General features: G+C 44.9%; 1 protein-coding gene across 6 annotated transcripts in view; it reads right to left on the minus strand.

The window, feature by feature from the left end:
- The window catches only part of ANKRD6 (ankyrin repeat domain 6), a 172,523-nt gene that overhangs the window by 21,321 nt on the left and 125,846 nt on the right, over positions 1-25,356 (minus strand). For all 6 annotated transcript variants that reach the window (XM_058566636.1, XM_058566633.1, XM_058566635.1 and 3 more), the window contains exons 3-5: positions 11,923-12,021; positions 4,994-5,092; positions 3,590-3,688 (exon numbers count right to left, since the gene is read on the minus strand). In XM_058566636.1, coding sequence (XP_058422619.1) covers positions 3,590-3,688; positions 4,994-5,092; positions 11,923-12,021 — 297 coding nt within the window. The remainder of the gene's footprint in view (positions 1-3,589; positions 3,689-4,993; positions 5,093-11,922; positions 12,022-25,356) is intronic.

The following is a 25,356-nucleotide window of genomic DNA, read 5'->3' on the forward strand; positions in this document are numbered from 1 at the left end:
GATAGAGACCCTCCTGCTTCCTCGGATTCTACCTTCAACACGCCACGTCAAAATGATAACCAAGGGTCGGAGTAGCGCCAACAGCAATCTTGCAGAAAGAATTCACAACACAGAACTTTTTGAAACTGTGGGAACAGGGCCTGCAAGGCTGCTGCTAACCCGTAGACAAGTAACGAGAACAGCAGGAACACAAGGAGCTCGGGCGGCAGTCTGAGCGCCTGAGAGCCCTCGGGAGGTTAACGCCTAAGCTCAGTGTTGGTTCTGCTGCGCTGAAAAGCTGGGTCAGGACTGCACTCACCTGGGCTCTGTGCTATTACACACCCTCTTTACGGCTTTCCCTCACCTCGTTTACTGCTGCTGGACCTCGCGGCACTGTCTGCCATACTCAACGATGTTATAGTCCTCACCTTTTGAAAGGAGGAATGAGGTTTTTCTTTTTTAAAAAAAGAGGAGGGCCGGCCCCATGGCTTAGCGGTTAAGTGCGCGCGTTCCGCTGCTGGCGGCCCGGGTTCGGATCCCAGGCGCGCACCGACGCACCGCTTCTCCGGCCATACTGAGGCCGCGTCCCATGTACAGCAACTAGAAGGATGTGCAACTATGACATACAACCATTTACTGGGGCTTTGCTGGGGGAGGATTGGCAATAGATGTTAGCTCAGAGCCGGTCTTCCTCAGCAAAAAGAGGAGGATTAGCACGGATGTTAGCTCAGGGCTGACCTTCCTCACAAAAAAAAAAAAAAGGAGGAAAACTGTATGTCGCTGGTTCACTTACCTCCCCTCTCATAACCTAACTCTAACCAGCCTGGTAGAGTCTTTCTTCCTCCCTGGTACCTCCAAGAACCAGTTATAAGCCTGCGAGTTTAGTGAGTTCAATGGTTATCAACCGTCACTGCACATTAGAATCACCTGAGGGAGACTTAAACATACCCGTGCACAGCTGCAACCTTTCTAAGGGACTCTGATTTACTCAGCCTGGGGGTGGGGTCCGGGCTGTTCTGGTTTTAGCACTAGAAGTCCCACATTCTGGGAAACCCCTCAGTCCAGGGCAAACCAGACAGCTGGTCACCCTAGGCCTGGTCATCAGAGTGGGTTTATTTTTCCTGTTTTTTGTTGTCTAAAGTTTCCCAGGAGATTGTAAAGCGCAGCCAGGTAGAGAACCATTGCTATCTTAGTTCACAAAAACAAAGGATCTGCCCATGTTTTAATCACTCCATTCCCTGTGAAAGGGCTCAGTGCTCAGCTTGCTGTAATTCTCACTGCACACAGAGCAGGTTGTCTCAAAGTTATTTGCTTCGTGGGAGTCATTATGTGTTGAATAAATGAGTGAAATAAAAGAAACCTGATGGCTCTAGGAATATATCATTCCAAAATTTATTTTGCCAATAAGAAAATATCAATTATGCTGAAAAGCATTTGGATCAAGAAAAAGAAAAACTATGGGTTTGAATAAACAAATCATGGTACATCCATACAATATAATACTACTCACCAATAAAAAGGAATAAACTAGTCACACACGTAACAACATGGAGGAATCTCAAAAACATTATGCTAAGTAAAAGAAGTCAGACACAAAAGGCTACATACTACATGATTCCATTTAGATGACATTCTGGGAAAGGCTAAATAGATTGGGGTTGCCAGGGGCTGGGAGTGGGTGGGTGAGGAATTATATACCTAAGTATACCTAAGTAAGATAGTATACCTAAGTAGTATACCTAAGAGGGCTGAACTTTACTGTACAAATTATAGCTCAAAACCTAAAATAAAAAGATGTGACCTAAGTAGATACATGTAGCAGGCATTTCCCCACCCCCCGACCCGCCTAAGTAGTGAGTACTGATTTCTAAGACGGGGGCTGTTATATTCACTGAGTAAGCAGGACCTTTCTTACACAATGGGATATTATTCATCTTTAAAAAAAATAATAAATCCTGTCATTTGCAACAACATGGATGAACCTAGAGGGCATTATGCTAAGTAAATAAGCCAGACAAAGACAAATACTGTATGGTATCACTTATATGTGGAATCTTGGGGGAAAAAAAATCAGACTCACAGAGTAGAAAAGTGGTTTCCAGGGGCTGGGACGTGCGGAAATAGGGAGAGGTTGGCAAAAGGGTACAAACTTTCAGTTATAAGATGAATAAGGTCTGAGGATCTACTGTGTAACATGGTGACTATAGTTGATAAAACTGTATTGTATAATTGAAATTTGCTAAGAGAGCAGAACTTAAATGTTCTCACCAAAAAAAATAAAAAGGAAAATATGTGAGTTGATGGAAACCAATGAGGGAAATCCTTTCACAACATATACAATATATCAAATCATCACATCGTACACTTTACATATCTTACAATTTTATTTGTCAATTATACCTCAATAAAGCTGGGGGGAAAAAAAAAGAAAGATCTTTCTAGAGGCTTCCCAGAGGCTGCGGCTGGAGCAGAACATAGAAGTTCCTCTTCTGGGACGGCCCCTCACCTGTGCTTCCAACAGCCTCTGCTGTTTTATCTAGAGAGAGAACTTGTGGCTTTCCACAATACCCCTGGGACCCTGCACAGGTCAGGAGGCAGTGTGGTGGAGCAGACAGACCCAGGCTGGTTTATGGCCCTAACTGTGTCACAAACAAATCATGTGTCTTGGTCAAGACCCTCCTGGCTCCCGGCTTAGGCCTCCCTATCCATTAACTGGGAACCACCTACTTCTCAGAGTTGGTATAAACTTACCAACTCATGTTCTAGACATGTACCACTTTGAAGAAATGGAGCAGCCACCAGCTGCCAGGCAGTGAGCCAGGCTTTAGTGGAGACATTACGATGCATGGCTTGCTTCTTTCCCTCAAGCTTCTGACTCGTGAGGGAACCACGAGAAACATTTAACATTAAATGACAGCAAGTGCCGTGGGAGCGCTGCAGGAAACAGCCCGAAGGGCCTTTTGGGGAGGGAGAGGCCCTGTCTGGGGACTGGGTTGGAGGCCCACAGGCAGAAACGAGGAGCTGGCCACCTCTAAGCGGGAGGCGACAGTGAGCCCACCCTGATAGCGCAGGAGGCACATGCCGGGAAAGGCACAGGGAAGAGGCTGAGGCCACTCTGTGGAGGCCCCGAGACGGCGTCAGGCCGAGGAGCTTTAGCGGAAGGTTTCTGAGCAGAGGAGGAGCAGGACGGAGAAGGGACTAGGCAAGCTGGTCAATCAGCTGTGAGGCTTCTGGAATACTCCAGGGATGCATTATGAGCATTAATTAATACTCCAGGACATATTAATAATGAGCACGGAAGGAGAGGGAGCGATGCAAGAGATAATACATGATGAGTGACCGGAGAGGGGAGAAGAAATGCTATTGTCCTTTCCCTGTCCCCTGAGGACCGGGCTGGCTTGCTAACTACACTCTAATTAACCATCGGAAAGCAGTGGGAGTGAGGAGTTCAAAGGGAGTCCAAGCCACCACACAGATGACGTTCACTGAGGAGTCTCGAGCTATCGTTTCGCCGGACTCTTGCTCTGTGCAGAGAGGAGGCTCCCGGGGGGAAGGAAGCACAGCCATCCTCACCTGTGATGGAGGAGTTCTAGCACCTGCCGGGCCTCACCTTGTTCTTGGCAAGCACATTGGCTCCTGCTTTAACGAGCAGCTTGGCTGACTGGCTGAAGCCGTGCCAGGATGCCTCGTGCAGGGCCGTATTCCCGTCCTGAGGAATGCACACAGGGAGAGAAAGCACGTTACCCAAGACCTAGTTCATCTCATGATAACCAGTACATCGTGTGTATTTTTAGGGCACGACAGGGCCTTCTCAACTGGGGTTTCTTCTCTGAACCACACAACCCAGAAAATGACCTGAGTAGCCAGTTTCTCTGTTCTCCCACATACGGTACAAGAAGCACGGTTCTAGATTCAAGACGTACAGTGGACACCCAAGGCATCAGAGCTAAGGCTGTCTGAAACCCCGGTTGAGAAAGGCTCCAGGGCCCATGCACAGCTCACATGAACAGAAAGCAACATCAGGACAGCATGACGTCCATTCCTGCCCACCTCTATCGCCCCTTGGGGTCTGCTCTGCTCTGCTCCTGGCCCCAGAGAGAACCCTGCCAAGAGCGGGCAAATGAAGGGTCTAGCGTCATAAGTTCCAGGGGCCCAAGGGCCAGATAGGTAGATCCCCCCCTCCTTTTTCCTTCTTTCCCCACATTTAATCTCACCCAGCTTAATCCAAAAGGCTCCAGGCCCCAAATTGTACTTAACTGCAAAGTTCCATGTTTTAAGATTGTTTGACAATTTAAAAAGAATGAATTAGGGGCCGGCCCCGTGGCTTAGCGGTTAAGTGTGCGCACTCCGCTACTGGCGGCCCTGGTTCAGATCCCGGGCGCACACTGATGCACTGCTTCTCCGGCCATGCTGAGGCCGCGTCCCACATACAGCAACTAGAAGGATGTGCAACTATGACATACAACTATCTACTGGGGCTTTGGGGGAAAAAAAGGAGGAGGATTGGCAATAGATGTTAGCTCAGAGCCGGTCTTCCTCAGCAAAAAGAGGAGGATTAGCATGGATGTTAGCTCAGGGCTGATCTTCCTCACACACACAAAAAAAATAAATAATAATAAAAAGAATGAATTATATAACAGTGGGATTTCTTAAAGAGTTGATTGTGCTTCTTTTTTTCTTCCAATGTAGTTTAAATAAATTAACCCATTCATCTAAAAAAAAAAATGGAGACAAAGTCTGGGGCACAAGCCTTCCCCCATCCAGGCCTCCACGGGTCATTACTTCTGGAGTTTTTTTCTTTACCATTTATATTTATGTACTTGCCCACTGCTGCCACACAAAGGGGAAAGGATTAAAAACAAAAGACAGTTTGCTGGGATCTCAGATGCTCTTCAAAGGAAATTCGGGCTGATTTCATCATGTTAAATCATGAGTGGTAAGACTTAGGAATGAGAGCATCTGAAACACTCCACAGTCCCCAGAGCCGAGCCTCAGGCTGACACGTCCCGCTCACCTTGTCTTGTCGGTCCAGGGCACAGCCCTCCTGGATGAGCGCCGCGATGACCTCCGTGTTCCCCACCACCGTGGCCCGGTGCAAGGCCGTCTGATCCCCCTGCAGAGAGAGGCGGAGCCAGGCATAGAAGTCAGCTCTCCCGGCCCCACTCACTCAACCCTCCACTCTGACACAAGGACATCTCTGGACCCACACGGGGCAGAATGGTCTCCCCAGGCGAGGCGGGCTTTTTGGTCTAGTTAGTAGACAGTGTGTGCTGAGCGGAGCAATTGTGTTCACAAACTCAGTGGGAACCTTAAGCCACCGCCAGAACAGCCCTGGGCCGCAAAGCTGACCTCAGAATGAGGGTCAGGCCCTCACTGGATGCCCCGGGGGATGGCAGTGCTCAGTGGTACGGGGACTGTCACATCTGTGAAAAGCGGGTCTGAGAGCTGGACTGTGTGTACTATGCAATTAAACCAGCAATGCCTGGAATCTTTACTCCCCACCGAGTCCTCTAGGCCCTGCTTTCAGAGGATCACTCTCCAGCTATGTCAGTTAGCAGCACTCATGATTCGATGACAGATGTATAATTTGTTGATGGACTTATACTGGCCAAGAGCATGTAGGGTTTACATTATGTCATCTGAGGACTCCAGGGGCTGCCCGTTATCGCTGTAGATCTCTAAGAAGCCTCTTCTGACACTTCATGACAACACCCTCACTGATTTATGCTGCATTTGACCCTTTCTCTGTGATCAGATTCCTGGCATTCCCGACCTTCTCTTTTTCCGTCAGGGCGCCAAAGGGAACTTGACTCTTTCCCCTCACTACCGTTGCGAGGAGGACTAAATGCTCCTAGAGGTAAGATGGTCAAGACTGTAACGAGAGTTCTGAAGTCTAAGAGCACATCTTATCTCTGACATGTGCTCTGGAAGTCAAGTTGAGACAAATCAAGTCCGGCCTCAAAGGGGAGATGGGTGAAGAGTGTAGGGCAGGGAGGCAGGAGATGTGAATCATGCACAGCCTTGGGAGACACCTGTCACCTCACTGGGCCTCAGGGTCTTCACCTCTGAAAGGAGGGGTGCATGATCCCCAAGGTCTGTCCCTGCCCTTCTTGGGTTCTATGATTTGGTTGGTAAGAATTCTGCATAAACAAAGTTTCCTGGTGGAACACCAGAGGGACAAAGGACACACTCTGGGGTATCCCCAGTCCTTAGTCCAAGAGAGGAAAGAGAGATGATTATAAGACAGAACACACGGAGATTTTTTAAAGAGAGATGCACTGCTACCTATAAATAGCCTTAATGAAACGCTGATTCTACTTGCTAAACTCCCTGGAATCTGTAACAAACCACAATGCACATTAAAAGCACTTAGTCTGAAAAACAGTTCTGGAGATAGATGGTGGTGACGGCTGCACAACAATGTAAATGTACTTAATGCCACTGAACTGTATGGTTAAAATGGCAAATTTTGTGTTTTATACATTTTATCACAATAAAAAAAGCAATTAATGCTATTTAAAACGCAAATTCTTAAAATTAAAAAAAAATCTCCCTTTAAAAATCCATGAGGGGAAGTGATTTTTATTCGTTTCCTTAGACTTTTTAATACTTTCCAACTTTTTATATTTAACATGTAATTTTTAGCATCAGGAAAAATTCTACTTATTAAAGTCTAAGCTGTAACAATATACCAGTAACAGAACTGTCCATGTCTCAGAATCTTTTCTCACTGTTCATTCGTAGAATTTAAGGGATTTCCGCAGTGATGGCTCAGGATGTCCAGGCCCATTACCACGATTCATCCACTGTCCACAGCATTTCTATCACCAGCCCTCCCCTCGCATCCTAGGCTATTATTCTCATTAAAAATTAGGTTTAGACTTGGTTTTCTTTTCATCCACCTTCCCAGACCCCTTATTCAAAGTGGTCATGTGCCATGCACGTGCCCCTCAGGCGCCAGGCAGTCAAAAGAAGAACGTGGCCTCTGGACCAGTGGTTGCAGGAGGTGTGCCAAGCCGTTACATGTCCATTTCAAACATCTCAGGAAGTGTTTCCAGATGAAGTACACTTAATATCCAAATAGGTGATCATACAAGAAACTGTCCATCTTAACTTTTTAAAACTTCTATAAGAATTTCCAAGACTGTCCATTTCCTTATCACAATGATGATGAGTGTTCCCAAAATGGACCTCAATTGAAATTTATTATTACTGACCTGATGAGAAAGATGGTGCTTTGTTCTCAGCAAGAAAGGTGAGATGGCAGTGCACTCTTTCAGGATAAATCCTGACTTGGTCAGATTTCTAATGGTTTGAGGTCTTTCTTTTAATAGTCCCCCTACTAGTACTCCATAGACCAATCAAAACAACCTTTTCACATAAGGAAACTTAACCATCTGTCCATGCTGTGCACAAAGTGTGAGCAACAAGCCCCAAACACACGGGTCGTGTCAGCCACGCTTGCTGTCCAAGCCATCGCACAGAGGGCCTCTGCTGGTCAGGGCACAGTCCAACCCAGACTCGCTTTAGGTCAAATGTTTTATCGTGTTTCACGAGCTGCCACTAAATCATCAATTGAGGCAGCTTTGGAGACAGAATGTCACCATTATTTATTACTTGCTTTCAGCATGAATCTACTATATTTATGTCCCTCGAGATAACTTTCCCTTATGAAATTCTAGCTCAATGCAGGAAGCTAAATCTAACATTTAGTTCAGCCCTGAGGAGTCCATTTCCAGATGGATCATCAAGACTCAATGAGATCTAACAACCGGTGTGAGGCTGCAGTGAGAACACCAACTGTCCTCAGCCAACTGGCACAGGTGTCTCCTGCGGGTCTCCTTTCTCTGCAGAGACCTTTTAGCTGCACTGCGTGTCTCTAGGCCACAGCTCCCCCTCCATCGTTCCTCCCCTCAGAGAGACCTCGCTGAGAGCCTGGGTCCTTGCCTCACCGTCTGGATAAACACTGCTAAGAAGGCCCAAGGCAGCCTTTCCCCACCATACTTGGCCATCCTTCGGCTGGACCTTTACTGATGCTAGAAGGGTGGTTCTGGAGACTGAGCAAGACACTTTCTCTGGCATATAAAAACCAGCCACCCTTAAGTTACCAAGATGAACCCTGGGGGCTCTGAGAGACATGAAATACACAAGCAAAGGGCACCTGGGGCTATCTGCCTCAGAATTACATCTTCTGTGCCCCATGAACGTGTTCTGTGCTCCAGAACGCAGCACAAACAATGGAACACATGAGACCCTCAAGTGACACGGCCAATTACCTGCGAATCAACTCTTCCTCCTATAAAATTAAAATTTACTGTTGAAATATTTCCTCTTTGGAATATGATACAGAAAAAAACAAAATGTGTCCTCAATACACACTTATTAACAGACCCAAAAAGCAACTTTGACATAATCCTTATTTCTATATGATCTAAATCAATCATGAAATTCTCAACTTTGGGAAAAAAAAAAAAGCTGGGAAAAGTAGAGCACTCTCAACAGCATTTACTTGTTATTTACTCAGTGAATATTTACAGACCCTCTTCTATGCTCCAAGTGCCGTGGCATCTAATTCTCTCATTTTATTGATTAAAAAACCAAGGCCCTGTGCAGTTCAGTGCCTACCCTAATAACCAGCTAATTCAGGGGAGCATGGTTGGGCCAGAATTCAAATTGTCAAGGCTCTTTGCAGTCACCCCAAGCTGTTTCCAACCTGTGAAGTCAATTCACCTTAGGACAGGCCTTAAAAAATATCAGGTGCCTCTGTGGGGTTGGGGCAGCCCCTTTATGGCGTCATCAAGCTAAGAGCTTTAGCACAGTGACTTGGCCACTGTAGGTACCCAAGAAGTATTTGTGGAATGATGTGTTACAAAGAACCAGAAGGAAAAATGCTGCAGCTGGAAACCTGAAGAGCCAGCAACCTTGCTTCCTGTTTGGCACTTCGATGTGGAACATGCTGACCCGTTTGCAAAGTGCATAAACTGCCAGCTCTCAATTTTTCTAAGACATCAGTGTTTCTTACTCTGGGATTTTTAAAAGGTTTGAAATCTCTGAGGTCTAAATCTTTGTTCTGAAATACTTTTAGTTTTCTCTCCTACATGGTGAAAAAGCGTGAGCACAGTGTGGGCAGGTTCCAAAGCTAAGCTCATGGAAGAAACCCTGGGCATGCAAAGGTGGACCACGCCTCTCTTCAGGAGGAATCCCTCCCAGGTGGCACAGGCAGACATGTTGCAAGGAAGCTCAAGACAGAGTGGATGCGCAAAGCGAGCTGCTGACCTCTTTCTCCCTCTCTGATCTTCTAGGGTTCTTCCTAGCCTTTCTTCTCCGGTTATTCTTATTTTTTTCTTCCATCATGCCTTTTACTGTGGCCACAGGGTCCTGTACTATTTCTGAGGTGGGTGCTGTGTGACTGCTTACTGACCAATCATAGACGGCATCAGGGCTCCAATGAGCGTTGACAGGATTGGCGGGAAGCAAGAGGGAATTTGCTCCTGGAGTTGCATATTCTAAAGAACTGGTTTCCATGGGTTCAAATTCATAATAATCCCACTCCAGGCCACTGGAGGTCATTCTTCAACTAATTCTCAGTCTTTACCATGACATAAAGAACAGTATCTGTAGAATATGAAGTTAGGAGTAAATTCTTCATAACATTAACATTCTCTATTTCTACCCATCATCCAAGAGAGGTAACTTCTGAAATAGTTTTTTCCAGTAATTAATCTCCCAGCTTTCTCAAAGAACACCCATAAAGAGTTTTCTTCCTCGTATTCTGCATAAGTTTCAAGGCTGATCATCAACAAGCATGGTAAATACACAGAAGACAGACATGAACCATATTCTGGTAGATGCATTACTTCAGAACTAGTGAAGATCAATTCCACCTTCTCCATTCCCAACTGTTTTTATACTGTTTTGTTGTTGTGTTTTTATTTTGTTTTGTTTTGATTTATCTGGGAGAAGCAATGTATGCATTGTCTGTTTAGGGCAGAAAAGATGCAAGAAAATAAAGAATTCCAATATTTGAAAGAGGGTGTTCCTGCCTAAAAGTAGAGCTGGCTCTCCTTCTGCTGACAGTCTCACCTTGGCTACCCTGTGAGAACTCCTGCCTGTTTTACTTCCTACCTTGTCTAATATAAACAGCAGCAGTTCTAGGAGTTAGCATGGCCCTCACTGCATGAGAACACAGTGATACCTGGGGCTCAGGACCCGAGGCAGGAGTACTGGTTGGGATGGCTTAGCATGCCTGGCACTGCAGCCCTGCCACCGTGGCAAGCAAGGGCTTTAATTATGCAAAAAGAAGACAAAATGCATCCCAACATGTCTGCAGGAGCAACTCAATGCCCTGCCTTTTCTGTGGTCAGAATCTCTTCAATCTCCCTGTATTTTTGCTCCTGTCATCTAGGAGTATGATATAATCACGAATGTTATGACGGCTACAATGCAGGAAAATAAAAAAGTATTATGACCCAAGGTAGAAATCAACAGCTTAAAGCTAAATCAGCATCTTTTGAAAATAACATCCTTGATGACCCAACAGGTTCCAAATATAACCAGAGGTTATGACACTGGACAGCCTTCTGCCCATGCACAAAACAATGACATATTTAATAGTTATTTCTTTGCAAATGCTGTCCTTCTCACTTGTGTGTTTGCCAAGTTTTAGGACATTACACAGAGACCCAAAGAAACGAAAGCACTCTGGTAAACCACAGCCTAGCACTCCTGAGGGTCTGAAATTTGATAACACTCTGTAAATATAGTTATTAAAGGTGAATCTGGAAGAGGTTACAATAAGTGCAAATGCTCCAAGATTCTATGTTCCTCACAAAAGTTCTTATTTCTTAAGAGTCCTACCACACAAATTAGAGTTAGAAACAGAATTAGCTTCTGAAAACAGTTTCCAATTACATTATCATAGGACTATTTCCTAATAGCTCCTTGGAGGACAATTTACATAATCTTGTCCATATCCCCTTCATAGAGAATCCACCTCTTCCAAAGACCCCATGGGGCAGCCCTATTCACTATGGGACCCACCCAGCCACTGCTGATGGACTCAGGAATGGATGCTTGACCCCAAAGGAGCCAATGGGAGTCTCTCTCTAGATAATCTGAACTAAGAGACTCAGAGACTGAGTCTGAATAATGGTACAGGACCAGAGTGAACTCGTTCTGGATGCCTCCTTTTTCTTGGATTCCATGAGATAAGTCTCCATTTTTTTCTGTGAATAGGTCCCCCCCTCGCTTTTTTTTTTTTTTTTTTTTGGTGAGGAAGATTGGCCCTAAGTTAACGCTTCTGCCCATCTTCCTCTATTTTGTATCTGGGATGCCACCACAGTATGGCTTGATGAGTGGTGCATAGGTCTGCGCCCAGGATCTGAACCCATGAACCCCGGGCTGCCGAAGCGGAGCATGTGAACTTAACCACTATGCCACCAGGCCGACACCTGAATAGGTCCTTTTTAACTAAACATACACTAGCTAAGAGAAATAAAGATGAGAAAAGGAAAAAAATTACGGTTTTAAGCCCCACCTTTTCTCCAATGGTAAGCTTGGTCAATGACACACACTTCCAGCAGGACTGGCCTACACTCACTCATGTGTGTATGTGTGTGTGTGGTGTGTGCGTGGTGTGCTCCTTCATACTGAGACAGGACACAGGCAAAATGCTGTTCAAGGCTCTGCACTTGAATAATACTAGATGGGAAATGAACCATGATGGGAAAACCACCCCACACTCCCAAATTCTAACTTGCTACTGAGAATGGGTCGCAGAGTAGGTCTTCAAGAGGACGTTCTTCCTACCATGGGGACCAAGATGGAGCTAAAAAGTGCTGGGAGAGCATTTACTACCCTCCTACCTCATAGCTGGTTACATGTTATACGGTGGATTTCTAAGCAGACAAGCTCCCCTCCCATAGAATGATGGCTTCTACTCACATCATCCTGGACATCGAGGTCGCAACCAGCCTTCAGCAAGATCTGGACCACAGAGAGATGGCCCTTATTCGCAGCAAGATGCAGGGGAGTCCGGCCATGCTGTTAATACAAAGCAAACACTGATTTCAGAACAAGACATCAAAACCACTCCCCTGGACCGGGGAGGGGGCCTAGAGCAAGATTTGCACAGTGGCACTCCCCCCTCCCCTTCAGTTTGGCAGAAAATTCTTATGGATTTACCCAAATTCAAATCTGTCTCAGTTAACCTTGGCTACTGGCATTGTAATCAATAAACAAGATATGCTTAAAATGTGAAAATTTCCTTTAGTGCATAATTTCTACTCCCCACTTATCAAACTAGCAAGTAGGAAAATGAGGGGTTTCATGTCGTCTCTTATTTTCCCACTGGTGCTGATACTCAGGGATGATGAAGTGGCCGCAATGAATCTGATGGGGCAAGACATGGGAGAACAGCAAAACGTCAGGCTAATCAGCCCCAGAAAATCTGGTTAGTAATTACTCAAAATTAAAACTGTTGGCCAGGTGCCGGCCTGGTGGCGCAGTGGTTAAGTGCGTGCGCTCCGCTTCGGTGGCCTGGGGTTCGCAGGTTCAGATCCCGGGACGGGCACCGACGCACCGCTTGTCAAGCCATGTTGTGGCGGCATCCCATATAAAGTAGAGGAAGATGGGCATGGGCACGGATGTTAGCCCAGGGCCAATCTTCCTCAGCAAAAAAAGAGGAGGATTGGCATCGGATGTTAGCTCAGGGCTGATCTTCCTCACACACACACAAAAAAACAGCTGGCCGAACTGATTAGAAAAGGTTCTCCCTCTTTTTAAAAACAAATTTTGTAATTAAAAAATATTTCAGCCATTCAAAAATATGAATAATATTTTAAAATGTATATACCCACCAATCATTTTAAGAAAACATTAGAGAAATCACAGCCATTCCTTGTGAACCCCTCCCAGATCTCATTTCCCCTCCAACCCAGAGGTCACCACTCTTAAATTTGGTATTCAGCATTCCTTTGCCTTTTATTATATTTTACTAAGTTCATAGCCATAAACAATATGTAAACATTGTTTTGCTTGTTTTCAAACCTTACATAAATGGTATTAAACTGTACAATATGGTTTGGCAATTTTTTGGTCCAATATTCTATTTTTGAGATTTTTTTCATATTGTCACATGTCATTCCAGTTCATTTATTCACTATTCATCCACTCCCCTACTGATGGGCACCAGGTTGTTTCCAGAGGTTTGCAGAACACATTGGTGGGCACATTTCCTTGTGCACCTGAGAAGGCTTCTTAGTCCTACTACTGGATCACAGAGACCACCTTCCCTTCAACTGCCCTAAGCACCTGGGCTCCTGAGGTACGACACTGAGGATGACACCCAGAATACCCCTCTCGCCAAACTGTGAATTCTCTGAATAACTGACCTTGCCAAACTCTGAATTCTCCAAATTGTAAAGGAGACAGGATGTTCCCTTTACTTTTTGCCTCAAGTTCACCATGAAGAAATGTTTCCACCCTCTGCTTTAAACATCATTTAACCAGGGCCCCCACTCATGCTGAAACACACCCCTGAGAAATAGAGTCTTACGTGGCCTCAAGTCCTTTTTAGCATCTCAATAAAATTTCCCATATAGATCTTTACTGTTATTCTAGCAGGCTAAACCCGTTTATGATCTCAATAAAGTGCCAGTTTGCCATGGGTAACTAGCCATGGAGGAACATAGAGATAGCAGACAATAAAAGATCTTAATTTCTATCCATGAAATGCAATCAAAGCACTAGAATGAATCTGGAAAGAAAGAGGTCAGAGCTCACTTTAAAATTAGAATTCTTAATTAAGAAAAAAGTTACTCCCAAGAAAGCAGGCTATAAAAAGCCTTCATAAAGAGGCAAGGTCTGAGATGAGATGAAGGAGTGACCTTCCTTGGCTGGCAATTGTGCTCAGCATGTGCTACTTAACCTTGATCCTTTAAATGAAATGTCCACAGCGGATCAGATGGAGCAAAATAACCGGGTTCCGCTCACTGGGCCTGTCCCAGGCTCCATCTGTCATCATGTGTCCCTGTCAAGGACATCGGATAAGTGACCTTCACGAAGTGTCTAAGGCATTCCGAAACACAGGCAAGTTCATCACATTTGTGAGAAGACAGATGTGTGTGCTGTGAGGAAGGCAGACAGGGTGGTGGGACACGAGTGCTTTTGAGCAACTGGAAAATACGGACCATGATGGGGAGACGCTGCCCAGAGAGAGGCTGGAAAAGAGGCCACAGGCCGAGGAGTCACTGGGTGTGTCGGGTCAGGGGAGCCCTGAGGAACGTCCTCGTCAGCAACCAGATATTACTGGTTGGAAGCTGAGGCCCAAGGAGGCGAAAGGTTTGCCCACGTGAACACAATCAGAAGGCAGGAGAAGGAAACGCTGCTGTGTTTCAAACCAGGTCACATCCGGGAGGGCGCTTGGAAACTATAAATTACTAACAAGACGACCCTGGACCGGAGGCACCTTCCTACCCAAGGTCAGCAGAGAATCCCCTCTGTGGAGAAAGGAAAGGCCAGAGGCATTGGAGCCCGACCAGCCCAGTTCAAAGCCCAGCTCTCACTAGGAACACCTGTGTGATTTTGTGCTTGACCGTCTCCTAAGTCCATTTTCTCATCTGTATATAGAAGAGCCGCCACTACCCACACGCTCCATAGGCTTGAAACAGCATAAATGAGGTAACATCTACCACCTAACACAGGGTTCCCTTCCTTCCAGCTGTCCTCAGCCCTCACCCCTTAAGACACCCCAATTGTTCCCTCTCCTCCTTGACACGCCTGCGCCTTTGTCTTAGCAAAGACCAGAGAGAGATTTTCAATGGCAAACAGACCCGTGTGAGGAGCTGGATCTCAGATGACGTGGAGAGCCAGACGGGCCTAGCTGGAGGATTGAGGTTCCTGATCCAGCCAGTCCTGATCTGCTCGCCCACTTCCATTTCTGTAATATAGTCCAACGCTCTACATCTGCATGTCTCTGCTGAAGGGCCTTCTTTACCAGAAACTATGCCTTCTCTGGTTCTCCAAGAAGAAACGTTCCCAGCCTTGTCTTCTCCACTCCCATGGCACTTCATCTCCCTCTTAGGAAATCACTCAATTCTGTTTTGAGTGTCATCCTGGGTGCTAGCTTCTCCTTCCAACTAGGCGGTAATCTCCCTGAGGGCAAGACTGTGCCTCCATGAGTGATGAAACAAGTCGACTCTGGGGTGGTGTGGGGGCCATGTCAAACAGGTCCCAGTGTTCCTCAACCACAGGGCAGGCTGGGGCTACCAGGGACATGGGAGCAAATTCTACAGTTCCAGGCTTGACCTCAGAGAAATGAAGAGCCTGGGATGGCTGCAGACTCCAGATTCTGGGATGTCTTGGCCCCTCTGAAGATGTGTAGACATCCTGGGGGCTTCACACGCATTTAAGCGGCTCCAATAGTGACACTGGGGCTTCTCTGAGGAGGGCCAGTGTCCCCCCTCACATGCCTGGCTCCTCTTCTGGCATCTGGTAAAACTACAGCAGTAGCAAAGACAGCAGTAATCAGTTTCCCAGCAAATCTGAAGTTGTCCACTCCTGTCCCCTGGGCCTTCCTAACACAAGACCAACCCCTCATATACACATACAGACACGCACACACACACCACCTGCCAAAGGAGAAGAAGAGCAAGAAAGAAGGAGAAATGTACTTGGTTTTCCAGAACATTCTGTCCTGAAAAGCAACAAAAGCAGAGCCATTCAAGGGAGTAACTACTCCCACCCAGCACACAGGGAAACCCCAAAGTCATGCCTGGTAAATGGGGAAGGCTGCAGCCACCCTAAGTTGGAGGGGGCAAATAAAAACTGATCCTTAGAGGGGTCTGTGAATGACTTCTACTCAAGGATACAACTGCTGTCATCTCCATGCCCCTGGAGTTGGCCAGCGGAAGAAATGGAAACAGGAGAAAAAACTATGTACTATGAATGATAAGAGGGAGAAGGTTTTTGTTTGTGTTTTTTTGATTTTTAAAAATTTTATTTAACGTGGCAACCCCTCATCTGTTCTCCATCACTATAGTTTCACCTTCTCAAGAATGTCATAAAAATAGAATCACACCGTTTGAAACATTTTGAGACTGTCTTAGGCGTATATTTTCCCATGTTTCTTGGATTCTGTGTAGCTGGTCCAGAGCTCACAGGTTAAGGAGACATTGCTCCAGAGCCACACTGTTTCGGTTGGTGGAAAATAAATGGTTTAAGACTCTGGATTGTAATGACGTCCTGGCTCCACCATTCATCTGAACTTCACAACTGAGAGTCCTTCCAAATCCTGCCACCCTGGCTGCCAACCCAGCTCTGGTATACCCTGGGACCAGCAGCTGTTTGCTTCTTACCATGCGATACACTTCGAGGAAGAAGGTTTTGAAGCATCAATTTGTCCTGGGCTCTTCCGCAGTTCAAAGACCAATTCAACTCAACTCAGCCCAGGCCCTGGTGAGCCCATAGAGACCAATAATAATGAGGACAAGAGCAAGAGACAGCAGCTAACATTTACAGGACACTTACTACATGGTAGGCACAATCTTAAGAATTTTTCATGTATTAGCTCATTCAATCCTCCCAATGATCCTATGAGGTAGGCACTATTAGTAAGCCCATTTTACAGATGAGGAAACTGAGGCATGGAGAGACTCACTTGTTCTATGTCATACAGCAGGTAATTCAAGTCTGGATTCATCCCTACGTCATCTGACCCCAGCCGCCATGCTCTGACCACCACTCTACCTGCTGCCCACCTGCTGAGGGGTGAGGATCTCCCCAGCAGAGGGGCTCCATGTCTCACTCTCAGGAAGCTCCTAAGACCCAGATGCTGACCTCTGGGGTTGCTCGGAAATAACCCAGTTTCCTTAGAATCTCAAGGACAAGGAGAGAGGTTTTCCATTCTCACTGCCCATCTGAATCAGCTGGGGAGGTGGTTCTGTTTGTCTATCCACCTACACTGATGCCTGGGTCCCTCCTCCAGGGTTTCTGACTCAACTCTCCGTGGTGGGGCCCAGGCATCAGTTGCTATCCACCCTCCCCAGGTGATGGTAACGAGTGACTCGGGCTGAGAACCACAGGGTGAGATGAAGAGGGGCCAGGATAATCCTCCCCAGAGCAGCTACAGGCCCTCAGGCAAAACCTGCCATATTGGGCCAGTCCCAGCAAGAGTCATTCCTCTTGCTGCATTCTTCATGATGCTCTCATCCCCACCTGTTGGTTCCAAACACTAAAATACCGCATCGTCACAACCCAGAGCTTCCTGTATCTTGGGAGCATATAAGCAATATAATGACATTACTAAAAATGTGGAAAATAAAAGCAAATCATCTATAATTCCACCACCCAATACAACGATTATCATTTTGATCCCAACTTTTTCAGTGCATCTTTTCCATTGATACTTTTGCACAGTTACATTCACAGGTCACATAAAATTATCTTACTTTTTGCAATAATATTATGCCTTAAACCAGTGATTCTCAAACTTTATTGGGCAGCAGAATCTCCTGGAGGGCTTCCTAAAAGACAGACATCTGGGCCCCCTTCCAGAATTTCTGACTGAGAATGTGCATTTCTAACAAGTTCCCAGGAGAAGCAGATGCTGCTGGTAGGGACCACATTTTGAAAGCTATTGACATAAACCACTGGTTTTCAACCCTGTTACACATTAGTCACCTGAAAATTAACAAAACAAAAACCAGAAAACTTTACCCCCAAAGAGCTGGATTCCATCAGCCTAGGGTGGGGTCTGGTATGGGTGTTTTTGAAGCTCCAAGTGATTCTACTGTGCAGCCAGAGGTTATGAACCCTTGCCTTGGACCCTTTAAAGATGCTAGTTCCTCCAAGGCACCCTGGTATCAGGCTGGGCCATCTGAGACCAGCAGGGGTGAGAGGATGCAGGACCCTGCAGGGCGTGCACATTTCCCTTGAACCAACCAGGGAGAGGCAGAGACTTAGGGCCTGTTCACTTCCAGGGCACCGAACAGCAAAGGGCCTTGAGATGTTGCCCAGCAACAATCACAAAAAAGAGGCCCTGCTGTCAACAACTCTGGGACTCTGGTCTGGGGTGCTGCTTTGTTCCGGCAGGTTGAGCCCTGTGGGTCCCGACTTCCAGCAGAACTGCTGCATGGGAACATCAGAGCGACTCCTGTTCTGCAGGTGACCCATAAATTACACTCACAGGTGATCATAAGGGCACACAGAACAGACAGTCCCCACAACTCATTTTGAAGAGGCCAACTCCCAGCTGGAGGGGGAAGGGCTCTGTCAGGGAACATTCCAGGGGGAAGATTCCTGTTCAGATAAAGATCTCCTACCAATGAGGATGACATGGGAGCCCAGCCAAAGGTAACCAACTTAAAATACATCTCAAGAGGAAGTGGAGGTGTTTTGTTCCCAGCATGTGTCAGATACAGTGACTAACCCCTGTCACCAGACAATCCCGGCAGAAGGAGGTGTTTACCTTGGAGAGACCTCCCTATGAAGGGGCAGAGCCCCAGGGAGGGGCATAAGGGGTCATTTGAGAACCACAGACGACACAAACAAGCTTGGAAAGCCTCTCCCCTCCCACAGACTCTGTGGGGCCACAACCCTTGTCACTCAGTACTCCAGCCAGGACCAAGAGGTTGGGTCATAGCTCTTCTCTGGTGCTTAGGGATCTCCTATCCTCCTTAGTGAAGGGCAGGCCTTTCAGACCAACATCTGCCCCACAAGTACCTGCCCCATGAATGACGAGCCCTGGTACTCCTCAGGGCAGCTGCCTAGTCTAACAGAGTGGGCCTTAAAAGTGAGAAGGCAATACATACAAATACCGAATCATTATGCTGTACACCCCAAACTAATACAATGTTATATGTCAATTATATCTCTATTAAAAAAAGGGAGGGCCGGCCCCGTGGCTTAGTGGTTAAGTGAGCGCGCTCCACTGCTGGCGACCCAGGTTCGGATCCCGGGCTCGCACCGACGCGCTGCTTCTCTGGCCACGCTGAGGCCGCGTCCCACATACAGCAACTAGAAGATGTGCAGCTATGACACACAACTATCTACTGGGGCTTTGGGGGGAAAAAATAAATAAATAAAATCTTTTAAAAAAAAAAAAAAAAGGGAGAGGGAAGAGTGCCATTCCTGGAATACCATCTTTATTCAACAATATTCCGACCAGAGTCACGGAGACCTGGGGCAGAAGCCAAAGGAAGAAAAGGCTAGAAACTTGGAAGTGGGGTTGGGAAGGATAAAGGAATTGAGACTCAATAGCTCAGAAATAAAGCAACGTAACCATCTTAACTGGGGGTTGTTACAAAGAGGGCAGATGCATAGATGTGACCCACACGAAGCAAAGCAGTTTAATGGAAGAATTTAGCTTAGAATAGTGTAATCATTTCAAAATGGCATTTCCTTTCTTCAGGAGATCATGAAAAACACAAAAGATCAGGGTCATGCCATCTTTCTTGAGGCAAGTAATGTCTGTCTATATTAGCTGTGGCATTAAGGAAACAGAGAGGTAGGAGGCAAGAAAGATGTAACAGTGGTAAAATAAGAGTGGCGTGTATTTTAGAAACAACATAATACTCAGATTGAAAAGGGTCTTTGAGAGTTTAATTTGGATCAGGACAGCAAGGCTAACAGAGGCTCGAAGATTTCTCAAGATCCCAAATCTCATTTGTGGCAGGACTGCATATAGCTGGAATCCTGGCCACTTGGCCCCACATTTAGGCTTTAAATGGTAGAAGACCCCCACCAACGTTCTTAGGTGCCCCAGGATCCTCTTATCATAGACAGTGTTCCCTGAGAGCCTCCACTACCTGGAATGGTATAGATTTGGGTCAAGAACTTCAAAGGCCTTCTTAGGCTTATGATTCAATGAAGACAAAGTCAGAAGATATTCAGAGGAAAAGGGGCAAAAAAAAAAAAAAAGGAGATCAAAGGAGAGTGAAACAATAAAACTTTACATTTAAAAACCACTGATAGTTTAAAAAGTCTTCAGAGCTTCCTTTCCTTGTTGGAAATCTGTTTTGTCTACTTGGATGAGTGACAGATCACATCTTAATCAGACCACATGTGACAAGAAGCATCGAGCGAGTAAATTCCTTGGATGACAAAAATCAGAATCCAAGACAATCTCAGATTGGAGGAATGGGCTAATTTTAACAAGACAAAATGAAATGGGGTAGATGTAAAATTCCTGCACTGAGGGTCAACAGTCCAACCACACATGGACATGCAGGGGTACTGGGACTATTCTGTATAGCAACAATCCCCTCTTTTAAAAGGGTCATTTTCCTGTGCCAAAAAGCTTCATAATGCATCTCTCAGCCTTACTTTGGGAAGGGCCTAATAATCGTAAATAACTTGGAGAGGTGATTTGAAGTGTGTGTTGTTAGGAATCAATTATTCAAATATAATGGCTTAATTAATAAGAGAATTCCTTTTGAGGTGATTCAGAAACTGCCAGGGTTGGGCTTGCTTCTAGAAAGGACCATCAGCAAGGACCAAAATATTTCAAGCAATTTAATTGGCTGTTAGGGATTCCATTGGTTCCTATAGGATACATGTTCCTAAGTGAGAAGGCATAAGTTAACGGTCCACACACTCCTCAAAGGTAGCTGCTTAGACTGCATTTTCAATGGGTTCATACATGGACAGAGCATGATGAACTATGGTTGGGAGATAAAAACTATCCTCTCTTATTTTCTGGTTTTTATTAGGAATCACTGCCTTTTCAGCAACTGTTAATATAATCATGTATTTTTCTCCTTTAATTTATTGGTGTACTGAATTATGGAACCGTCCTTGCATTCCTGGAACAAACTCCACTTGGTCACGTTGCATTATTCTTCTGGTGAGTGCTATATTCTGTTAAGTAATGTTATTAAGAATTTTCATATCTAGGGACCAGCCCAGTGGTGTAGTGGTTAAGTTTGTGTGCTCTGCTTTGGCAACCCGGGATTCACGGGTTTGGATCTCAGGCATGGACCTAAGCACCACTCATCAAGCCATGCTGTGGCAGCATCCCATGTATGAAGTGGAAGAAGATGGGCACAGATGTTAGCTCAGGGCCACTCTTCCTCACCAAAAAAAAAAAAAAGGAATTTTCGTATCTATATTCATAATTGAAATTGGTCTATAGTTCTTGTACTATGTTTCTCTTTCTCATTTATATTTACCCAGTCTGAGTATTAAAGTTGTGCTGGTTTCATAAAACAAATCCAGCTTTACATTTTATTCTATGCTTTACAATAGTTGAAATAACATTGGAATTATTTTTTGGTTAACATATAGAACAGGGCTGTGAAATGATTTGGCCATAGTGGCTTTTTTAAAGATTGCATCTTTAATCATGTTTCCAATCTTTTCTACGGTAATTAAATTATTTACGTTTTCTGCTGCTTCTTCACAATTTTTTTGTGATTTCCTTTATTGTGGTAAAGTATACAAAACATAAAAATTACCATTTTAGCCATTTTTAAGTGTATAATTCAGTGGCATTAAGTACATTCACAATTCCAGTACTACTATCGAATTCCAGAATTTCTTCATCATCCCAAACAGAAACTCTGTAGCCATTAAACAGTAACTCCCCGTGCCCCCTCCTCCCAGCCTCTTCTAATCTCTATTCTACTTTCTGTCTCTACGAATTTGTCTATTCTAGGTACCTCATGTAAGTGGAATCATACACTATTTGTCCTTTTGTGTCTGGCTTATTTCACTTAGCATGTTTTCAAGGTTCATCCATGTTGTAGCATGTGTCAGAATTTCCTTCCTTATTAAAGGCTGAATAATATTCCATTTATGTATATACCACATATTGTTTATCCATCCATCTGTTGATGGACTTGTGGGTTGCTTCCACCTTTTGGCTAGTGTGAAGAATGCTGTATGAACATGGGTGTACAAATATCTGTTCAAGTCCCTGTTTTCACTTCTTTTGGAGTGCAATTGCTGGGTCATATAGGAGTTGCATATTTAGTTTTATAAGAAACCACCAAACTGTTTTCCAGAGTGGCTGTATCATTTCACACTCCCACCAGCAATGTGATCCAGTTTCTCCATATCCTTGTCAGCATTTGGTGTTGTTACTATTTTTTATTTTAGCCATTCTGATAGATGTACTGATATCAAGTTGTGGTTTTAATTTGCATTTACCTAATGGCTAATGATACTGAATATCTTTTAATTTGCTTATTTGCCATCTGTATATCCTCTTTGGTGAAATGTCTCTTCATGTCTTTTGCCCATTTTCTAATAGGATTGTTTGTTATTTTACTGTTGAATTTTGAGAGTTCTTTATACATTCTAGATATGAATCCTTTGTCAAATACTGGTTTGTAAATAGTTTCTCCCAGACTGTTGGTTGTCTTTTCATCTTCTTAACAGAGTTGTTCACAGAGCAAAACTTTTTAATTTTGATGAGATTCAATTTATCAATTTTTCCTTTTATGTATCAGGTTTTAGGTGTCAAGTCTAAGAACTCTTTGCCTAGCCCTAGGTCTTGAAGATTTTCTCTTATAATTTTTTCTAAAAGTTTTGTAATTTTACATTTAAGGCCATGACTCATTTTGGGTTAATTGTTATACAAGGTGTAGGTCTAGATCCAGGTTCATTTTTTTATCCTGTGGACAATCAATTGCTCCGTCATTTGTTGAGAGCTCCCCAAATGAATTGCTTTTGCATCTTGGTAAACAATCAGTTGGACATATTTGCGAGGGTCTATTTTTGGGCTCTCCATTCTGTTCCACTGATGTATGTGTCTATCCCTCCACCAAGACCACATTCTCATGACAACTCTAACTATACAGCTGCCTTAATATCAAGTGGAGTGATTCCTCTGCTTTATTTTATTTTAGCTATTCTCGGGTCTGTGTCTTTCATATACATTTTTTGTGTGTGTGTGTGTGAGGAGGACTAGCCCAGAGCTAACATCCGATGCCAATCCTCCCCTTTTTTCTTGAGGAAGATTGGCTAACATCTGTGCCCATCTTTCTCTACTTTATATGGGATGCTGCCACAGCATGGCTTGACACGCGGTGCGTTGGTGCACACCCGGGATCCAAACCTGCGAACTCCGGGCTGCCGAAGCGGAGCGCGCGCACTTAACCACTTGTGCCACGGGGCTGGCCCCTCATACACATTTTAAAATAAGCTTGTCTATATGTGCAAAAAACTTTGCTGGGATTTTAATAGAAATTGCATTCAACATAAAGATCAATTTGGAGAGCACTGTCATGTTTACCATGTTGAGTCTGCTAACTCTGAACATACATGTACAATAATTGCCAATTATTTAGGTCTCCTTTGATTTCTTTCATTAGCATTTTGTAATTTTTCAGATCTTGTACATTTTGTTAAATTTATACCTAAGTATTTAATTTCCTTTGGGATGACTATAAAGGGTATTTTGTTTTAATTTCCATTTCCACATGTTCATAGTTAGTGGATAGCAATGCAATTGATTTTTGTGTGTTGATTTGCAAGTTTGCTGAACTCTCTTATTAGTTTTAGAAATTTTTTGATAAATTCCTTAGTATTTTCTATGTAGACAATCATGTCATCTACAAATAGGGACAATGTTATTTCTTCTTTCCCAATCTGTATGCCTTTTCTTTCTTCTTTTTACCTTGTTGCAGTGGCTAGAATTTGCAGCATTGTATTGAATAAGAGTGGTAAGAACAGACAGCCTTGCCTTGTTCCTTATCTTAGAGGAAAGTGTTCAGTCTTCCACCATTAAGTATGATGTTAGCTGTAGGTTTTTTTGGTAGATGCTCTTTATCACTTTGAGGAAGTTCTCTTCCATTCCTAGTTTGCTGAGAGTTTTTTTAAACCACAGATAGGTGTTGGCTTTTGTCAAATGCTTTTTCTGCCTCTGTTGATATGATCATATAATTTTTCTTATTTAGCCTGCTGTTATGAACTAAATGTTTGTGTCCCCCCAAATTCATATGTTGAAGCTCTAACCCCCAATGTGATAGTGTTTGGAGAAAGGGTCTTTGGGAGGTGATTAGGGTTAAATAAAATCATGAGGGTGGGGCCCCATGATGGGATTAGTCCTTACAAACAGAGGAAGACCAGAGCTCTCTCTCTCCATCAAGTGGGAACACAGCGAAAAGGTGACTGTCCTTAAGCCAGAAAGCTGGTCCTCACAGGAACTGAATCTGCAGGCACCTTGATCTTGGACTTCCAACCTCCAGAACTGTGAGAAATAAATGACTGCTGTTTAAGCCACCCAGTCTACGGTATTATGTTATAGCAGCCCGAGCAGACTAAGACATCTGTTGATATGGGTATTACATTGATTGATGTTGAACCAGCCCTGCATATCTGGGATAAATTTCACTTGCTCATGGTGTATAATTCTTTATGTATTGCTTGATTCAATGGAAACATGGGCTAAAAGAAGACCAGGCACGGTTGCTGCCTACTCACCCACCCACCCTAGATCCTTGGTTTACAACAACCTAAACATACAACAGCCAATTCTCATTGGAAACAAACCAACAGGCCTACTGCAGAAGAATTTTCAGTCTCCAAACAAGTTTCTGGCTTAATTTATTTTCAGAAACTTAAGTCTGAGGAGCTTACGAGACAGAAAAGAGAAAGAAGAGAATAAGGGCCTCAGAGAATGCACCAATGGACCACCGGCACTGGCATCCCAGCAGAGGCCCCAGGGGGCGACTCAGCAGCTTCTAAAGCTCCTTTCCTCTCCGGCTTCCTCATTTTCTAGCACTCCCACAACAAGGATTAGGTGATGACGCTTCGGAAGTCTTACAACAGGTCGATTACTGGCCTGGAAACCAGTAATCCTCCAGCACATTTCATCCTGGAAAGACACAGGTATTTAGGGAGGATTTTAAAATGCTGACACCAAGCTGTGCCATGACATTATAATGTCTCCTCTAGAGTGGTTAGGACCTATTTGACTTTAGGGGGTTTTACCGGCACATTAATCTGGGTTATAAAATACTCAGCTGTGTAGCTGGAGGCTTCAATTTTAAGTGCAGACTGCTGAGAAGACAGGGTGCAAACTGTACAGACAGACCACAGGGACAGGGAATCGTGGACGACTTGCAGACTGAACACCCGGGTACTGGACGGACCTCTGGGCCAACGCACGCACCGGGCCTGCCCAGAGGTGGAGGGCAAACAGGGCCTACCTTCACCCCACTGAACACCACTGTAAGCAAGGCAAGAGGGAAACAGGAGAGGCCCTGCAGAGCAAGGCACCACTCCCAAGAATTCCTCAGAGGCAGTGAGGGGAGGAGGGAGCAGCTCCGAGACTTAGGGCCGACTCTGGCACTCCGTTCCAACAGCAGCCTCGACAGCCTCTCCTAAGATGCTGAAGTCAGTGTTGAGGCACCATCTCAAGCTTTGAGGCTCCTC

The sequence above is a fragment of the Diceros bicornis genome, chromosome 23 (assembly GCF_020826845.1).
Source record: "Diceros bicornis minor isolate mBicDic1 chromosome 23, mDicBic1.mat.cur, whole genome shotgun sequence".
NCBI lineage: Eukaryota > Metazoa > Chordata > Mammalia > Perissodactyla > Rhinocerotidae > Diceros > Diceros bicornis.